At 26.3% G+C, this 8,047-nt stretch overlaps 1 protein-coding gene across 1 annotated transcript; it reads left to right on the top strand.

Annotated features, from left to right (window-relative positions):
* The first annotated feature begins 2,747 nt into the window (after positions 1-2,747).
* On the top strand, positions 2,748-7,773 carry LOC101497263 (GDSL esterase/lipase At5g33370-like). Its single transcript, XM_004513223.4, has 5 exons — positions 2,748-3,051; positions 3,706-3,833; positions 4,387-4,629; positions 5,490-5,742; positions 7,377-7,773. The coding sequence occupies exons 1-5, from the start codon at positions 2,802-2,804 to the stop codon at positions 7,607-7,609; spliced, it is 1,107 nt and encodes a 368-aa protein (XP_004513280.1). The 5' UTR covers positions 2,748-2,801; the 3' UTR covers positions 7,610-7,773.
* Positions 7,774-8,047: the final 274 nt, after the last annotated feature.

The raw sequence follows: 8,047 nt of genomic DNA, 5'->3' as shown, positions 1-8,047 counted from the left end.
ATTTAGATAAATGATTCTAAACTAAAAATTGACCATAAATCACTCTTTTCTTTTTAATGAAGAAGAGAGGACCAAAACAAAAAGAGGTGGCTAAGTTTGATACGTCTTATTTGAACGAGTCAAACTTCATATATGAAATTTTCTTTGATCATTGCTCAACATACTATATTGTCCACTTATGTTATTAGTTATGTGGTGATTTTGTATACATTTTATTGAAACTAATTGGTATGACCATGTTATTCGGTTCAATTTCGATCATGCAGTTTCAACATGTAATCCAATAATTTGACCATTTACTTAATGAACAATGTCATTACCGAGTGAACGGTCGAGTGAGTTTTTAAAATCTTGCTATTTAAAATACACTTAACTATTTATTATCTCATTATCTTTCTATAATAAATAATTTAAAATATTATTAACACATCAATAATTAATATTATATTGAATTTTGAAAACTGACATAAAAGAAATTCTTCTGCAGAAGCAACACTTAAAAATGAAAATTGTCAACAAAAAAAAAAGAACTTAAAATAAAAAGAAGTATTAAGCTAAAAGACTGGGCCTCCACTCTGAAATGTGCCTGCCTATATATGGTGCAATGTTCTGGCCTATTAATGTGAACTTGTGGTCCGACCATGAAACCAATTATTTTTTAATAGGATTTCGTTAGTGTTGGAAAGTGTTGGGGAGTTTGTAAAATTGGAGAGTCTATGAACAATAATGAGTCAAATGCATTATGACTCTGAGATATTTTGAAATTATATCTCTATCCAAAATTAAAGATAATATGTATGAATTATATGTTTTATATATCTATTTTTAATCGAGGTGAGGCTAATCACTCACATTTAAATTCTATTAGTTAGTTTTAATAACGACTAATAAAGATTTATAATTTTTTTAAAATAGAAAATTCAAATAATCTATTCCAATTTGATTGGTAAGATGAATCATCATAATTTTCAAAAACTACAAGTTATAGCTCTTACAAAATTATTGTGATTCACCATTATTTTAGCAATTCTATCATAATATTAAACATAAATTAAATTCACTAACATTATATATCATGTATTCCATATTATAGATATATTTTTTTTTTCATTAGACAAATATTAATCCTTAGTAATACTGTAATACCAAAGATGTACTTAATCTCCCATTATATGAAAAAACTAATAACTCGAAGCATATGCAGTGGACCCAGCAATGCTTATGGAAGTAAATTTTGGAGACAATGCAAAGATAGTACAAAATAATAACTATGTTGCCACAGTGACAGCAAAGACAAGCAAGTAAACGAGGTGAGCACAACAGCTGGCTGTAGGACATATTCAATTAATAATAAACCGTTAAAAGTAATTGCATCTCTATACAACGGTAGTTCATTTTTATTATTATTTTGACTAAAGAATTGTGTATCGTTTTTTATGCTAGCTATATAACCTTATCACTATGTCATAAATTGGCACATGGCTAGAAGAGTCACTAAAGTAGTAAATTAAACTGGGTGAAATTTCTTTAAAATAAGGAAATAGTGCCAATTAATACTTTTAAAATAAATAAATAATCTTTAAATATTAGTTCAATTGATAAAATTCGAGATGTTAAGATAAACATTATATTTTAAATTTAAATTTTTAAAAATATGTAGTTTTGTGTAAAATTTTTAACGTAACTATATCATTTTATTTACAGAAAAAAAAAAGAAATATATCACATCAATAAATTTTAAATTAATAAAAAAAAATTAAATTACTATTTTTAAAATATTAAAATATTAATTAATAAAATTTGTTTTTAATTAACGTATTATTTCATATCATTTTATATTTTTAAATTAATTGAACAATTATTTTTATCAAATATTCAATTAATTCAACAATAATCAACTATAAATTAGTTTTACCGTAGAGATTCTTAGTATGTATCATTGAGGCTGGCCTTGAGGTGTTACAAACAACAATTGAATGTGCAACTGATCAAATTTAGATCCTTGTTGAGTATTTAATGAAAAAACAAAAACCTTTTTCACGCATCATAACTACATCTTTTCTTTTTAGGCAAATGCAAGTTATCAGAAGTATTAAATGTTACACCATTATAATAAAAACATCTACATTACTATCCAGCTCTAAGATCTAATCCCTCCCTTTTTAAAATCCATCACATGCGGTAGCAAAAATTATTTAAGTTCTTCGATAAAATAAAAATACCGAGTGAATAGGTAAATTAATTTTTTAAATTATAAATATGACTCAAATTAATTTATGAGTTTTGTAAATTATGATATGACATATTAATTGAAATATTTAACCATTTTAATGTTATCACAACATGAATTAATTTTTTGATGAAATTTAAATATTTATGAATTAATTTGTTAATAATTAGTTTATGTCCAATTATAATTACTCACAAATTTATTTTCCACATAATAAAATTTTATCAACAAATTTGTCTCTAAGAGATGACATTGATGTAAGATGAATGTGGATAAGGCACATATTCAATTATAATATCACATCAAAATATCTAAAAAAAAATTTTACATAAAAACTATTTTGACTGATATTTTACAATTATATATTTATCAATTCACAAAATTCAAAAACTAATTTAACTGACATTTACAATTTCAATGACCAATGCAATTCATTTAAAAAAATCACAATAAATTTTTTCTCTCAAAATATTACAATAATTGAGCACTATATATAAGTCACTACACTTGCTCTTTCAAATGTACACATTCACCATTGGTTATAGTTAATTTCATTGAGACATTATTTCCAATGGAAGGAAAAAACCAAAGGAATATTATTCTTTCTATATTCACAACATTTCTTTATGTGTTGAGCATTGATGTTGAACAAGTTGAAGCAAGAGCATTTTTTGTTTTTGGTGATTCTCTTGTGGACAATGGAAATAATAACTACCTAGCTACAACTGCTCGTGCTGATTCATATCCTTATGGAATTGATTCTCCAGCTCATAGAGCTTCTGGTCGTTTCTCCAATGGCCTCAACATGGCTGACCTTATCAGTTGGGTGCTTATAATTTTTTTATGATATATTTTACACATTTTTTATTTTTTATATAATAAAAGTTAAAATAGTGCCTCAAAATTTGATTTCTCTGACATTTAGCGATATAATTAAAGACAAACTTTGTTATTCTCTGACTCTAATTTTTTGTCGCTAATGTGAACAACTTTCTAGTAGTTTAACTTGAGTAGCTTATATTTTGTTTTATGGCATATTTCGATGATGAGTTCTTTAACTACATGATTTAGAGACGAAAAATAGAATTAATCTCTAAATTTTACATCTCAAATATTTAACAACACAATTATAGATAAATTTGATTTGTTTTTTCTCCTGCCCTTAAATTTTTTTTGTTAGTTAACACTTTTTTTTAGTAGTTTGAGTAGTGTTCATCTCAATATTTTATTTTAAGATATGTTTCGATTAAGTGACTAATTAAATATATATAAATTTTTTTACTTATATATATATTAGTTCAAAAATTGACCTGTCTCACATTTAGAGACAAGTTTTGTCTTTTTCTGTCTCTAAATTTTTATTGTTAATATAAACATTTTTATAGTAATTTTCATATCTAAATATTTTCTTAAAGCATGTTTTGATTGAGTGACTATGAGATATCTTATGTGTTGTACATATATGCATGTCATAGGTGAGAAAATAGGGGAAGAACCCACATTACCATATTTGAGTCCAGAGCTCGATGGTGAGAAGTTACTTGCAGGTGCCAACTTTGCTTCTGCTGGGATAGGAATTCTCAACGATACTGGAATTCAGTTTGTAAGTAGTATTTTTTTTTTGTCTAAAGTAGCATTTTATTTTAGACTTTGTTTAGGGTGGGTCAAACACTTATTAAAATCTAAAACAAATTTTAAAGTAAAATTTTGATTAAAAAAAGTAGAATTTTTTTTAATATTACATCGAAAATAAAATGACATTCATTTTACAAGTGTTTTTTTTGCAAATGTAATCCTCATTGTGAGACAAAATAATTACAATTTTTTCCATTAAAAAAACTACAAATTTACCATGACGTGATAATCTAACATTTTCCACTAGACACAACGCTTTTGGTGATATGGTTGTTTTGTTTGTATTGTTTGCTTTTAATTTTTATTTTAAATAAGTACTAATCCAAAACGTAAAAAATAATAAAAAATGAAAAGAAGTTATTTCAATAAGTAAGTGTACAAAACTTTAAAAACTAAAACAAATTGAAAAAAATAAATAGAAATCAATGTAACAAAGACATAGATTTATCTGTTTAACGAAAGACATAAATATTATGACATTGACCTATTTTGTATCTAACTGTCCAACTTGAATTTTGCAGATAAACATAATCCGAATTACAGCCCAATTGGCATATTTTAAGCAGTACCAACAGAGAGTGAGTGCACTAATTGGAGAAAATGAGGCAAAAAAATTAGTGAACGAAGCATTGGTTCTAATAACATTAGGTGGTAATGATTTTGTGAACAACTATTATTTGGTTCCATTCTCTGCCAGATCTCGTGAATTTGCTCTTCCTGATTATGTTGTCTTCCTCATTTCGGAGTATCGCAAAATCCTTGAGGTATATTATTTCCCTTGTATTATTATCATCATATAAGTTTTTATATATTGTGAATTAATTACAATCATTAAATTATTATAAATATTGTGCTAACGTGTATTAGTTTAGGCTAGACCTTGGCCGATAAAGGACATAAATTCGGTTTAAATATTCAATCAATTAATGAATTAATTTAAATTTCACAATTCAATAGTGGATCTCATGAATTTCACTCTAGCTATAAAATACACTAAAAAACAAGTCTAAAAAAGGTTATTTAAGAGTCTTGTGGAATGGTTATGTTTTTATTAGTATATATAAAATTCTTCAAGACTATCCAAGTCATTATTGCACGTAAAAAAATTATTTTCATATATATTAAAAAAAATATTAAATATCATTAATTATTGTATGTTAGGAAATAATTAACATTTAACAAATATTAGTCACTAATACCAAATATATTATTTGAGATCTAAAGCCATTGTTCTATTGGCATAAACTTTGGCTGATCATGGGCACACTTTTTTAACACTTCCTTTCTAATATTCAATCAACTATTGAATTCATATAGAATTCCACTAAAAAGTATGTTGGTGCAAGCAGTTGAATTCATAAGTGACAATGTACTAACTTAGCATATAAATATTAAATATTAATTAATTTTTTTTATAATGTTTTGGAAATAATTAATGTTTGGCAAGCATGTTACGGTAAAAATTCAATTGGTAGTTGAATGCAGCACACATTATAACCATATAGTACAAATACAAAATGAATGCTCTGATTATATCCTCTGTTTTTTTCACATAGTACATAAATAATTTCATACTATATATAAATAATTTTTGTTGTACTAACATTGAATTAAATGTAAACAGAATATGTATGAATTAGGAGCAAGAAGAGTTTTGGTAACAGGAACGGGACCATTAGGTTGTGTACCAGCTGAATTGGCTATGCATAGTAGAAATGGAGAGTGTGCTACTGAACTTCAAAGAGCTGTTAATTTGTTCAATCCTCAACTTGTTCAATTGATTAATCAACTCAATTCTCAATTTGGTTCTGATGTCTTCATTTCTGCAAATGCATTCACTATGCATTTGGATTTTGTTAATGATCCACAAGCATACGGTATTCTATTTTTCAAACTTCCTTTATTTTTCTTATTTTTTATAATTATATAATTATTTGCAGCATTATGAAAATTTTAAAACACAGTCCTGCATTCATGCATATGTTGTTTTGAGCATATGTATTGTTTTCCTAAGTATAGGTTGACGCTAGAGGTAAATTGTTAGGTGAAATCCTAGTTAAGTTAGTTGGAATCATAGATTCGATATTGATGAAATTTGTTACCTACCTAGAGTTTGGTTTTTTAGGTCTATTTAAGAAGTTTAGCCCTTGGTGGCTGTTAGAGACAATCATGATTCATGAGGTTCTCTTAAGATTTTGAGATAATAAATGTGATTCTCATACGAGTAGCTTTTTTTGGTATCTAATAAAACATTGTCAACTAGATCAAGTACGATTAGGCAAATCTATGGATAGGGGTCGACTCAATCAATCCAACTGCCCACACAATTCAAAGTGTTTGCTTTGATTTTTCTCAAAGTAGAATCAACTTAGTCACATTCGAAATACTTTGGTTTTTTATTTTATTTTTTATTTTTTTATAATAAAAAAATACTTTGATTTGAATAAGGAGTTTATGATTTTCAAACTAGCCACCCAAATTGATGATATACAAATTATGGGCATGTTGTTTTGTGGATCTAGCTTAAGACTTTTGACTGTTTAATTTAAGTCTTGAATGTAAAAAATGTTTTGATTTAGTTCAAGTACCAAAATTTTATACCTTGAAATTTTATATAAATGTTGAATAAAATGTTAAAAATTTAATTTATATATAATGTTAGTATAAATATTTTTATATTTATCGTGAATTACAATAATCTATTATCAAAAAATATTTAATTTAAATTCTAACCACTTGATATGAGTGCTTGTGATGTGCAGACATCGTAAAATGTCAGTGCATGTAAATTAAATTGTTTAATCAATATTTTTAAAATTTAAAAAATTGTTTATGGCATTTGACCCAAACCTATAGTATTTTGGTTTTGACGAATAAAATTATAAATATATTTTACCCAACTCAATATGAGAAGATTTAATTGGTTTGGATAGTGAATTTAATTAGGAAAATGATATGGGTTGGGCTTGGCTTGTATGGTCCATTATACAATGTACGAAAGACATAAAAACCTGAACAAGATATTTATGAATGTCTAATTGTATTTTCCACAACCAATATTCTAATAGATAGATCTGTTGCCATCATCTTAAAGGGTGTGGGAAATTGGCTTTTAGGGACCAAGGGGTACCATAGTTGACCTATTAAAAAGGGACCAAGGGGTACCATTCCTAATATGTACTAACAATTCAATTATAATCAAGATTGCATTGGCCCATGCTTAAAATTTAACATATTAATGTCAAGCTGATAATAAGTTCCATTCCCAGAAAGGTATAAAAGGAATCTCTTTCTCTAAATTTAAAAAATATTTATTAAAAAAAATAACAACTCTAGTACTCTAAAATAATTTTTGACACTAGCACCACCCTATTGAATATTAAAGCTGTTTTCCACAATCTTGTTTTATTTTTTTACAAAAAATGTAGAAGTGCAACGTGAAACATACTTTCTATGCAATTTTCCAATTTTAAAGTTAGTATTTATCACAATTTTTATTTTATAAATGCAGGATTTGTTACATCAAAAGTAGCATGTTGTGGTCAAGGAGCATACAATGGAATTGGACTATGTACCCCAGCTTCTAACTTGTGTCCAAATAGAGATCTATATGCATTTTGGGACCCCTTTCATCCATCAGAAAAAGCAAATAGATTAATCGTTGATAAATTTATGACTGGATCTACCGAATACATGCACCCAATGAACCTTAGTACAATTATTGCTTTAGATTCTAGGACCTAATTATGATATTTAAAATAATCCTAGAACCTAATGCTTCATTTCTATAAGGTTGTGGTTGTAAACCTCATCTTTTGCTATTTATTGTTTTTTTCTTAACGTTTATAAAGCTTTTGGTATGTAACAAAAAAGCTTTTGAAGTTAATTAAGTGAGTTATTTATTTTTACTTTTGGACCCAGTTCAATTTTTAAATTAGTTGTCATGCAAATATATCTAAGTTTCTAAAGGAAGCAATGTGGTAGTTCAATTGTTGGAAAAAAAAATGAAAGCATTGTGTTGACAAAAAAAAAGTGAAAGCATAGTTTGCACTTTTGCATATTACAACAAAAGCTATGATACAATTTGAAAAGCTTCTGGACTTTAATTATGTATTTGAACAATAAGTTAAATAAGTATTTTAATATTTTTAAAATTAAAATTAATAAATTTTTATCAAAATT

Source organism: Cicer arietinum, chromosome 6 (genome assembly GCF_000331145.2).
Source record: "Cicer arietinum cultivar CDC Frontier isolate Library 1 chromosome 6, Cicar.CDCFrontier_v2.0, whole genome shotgun sequence".
NCBI lineage: Eukaryota > Viridiplantae > Streptophyta > Magnoliopsida > Fabales > Fabaceae > Cicer > Cicer arietinum.
The sequence above is the reverse complement of the archived record's forward strand: the minus strand, read 5'-3'. Positions and strand labels throughout refer to the sequence as shown.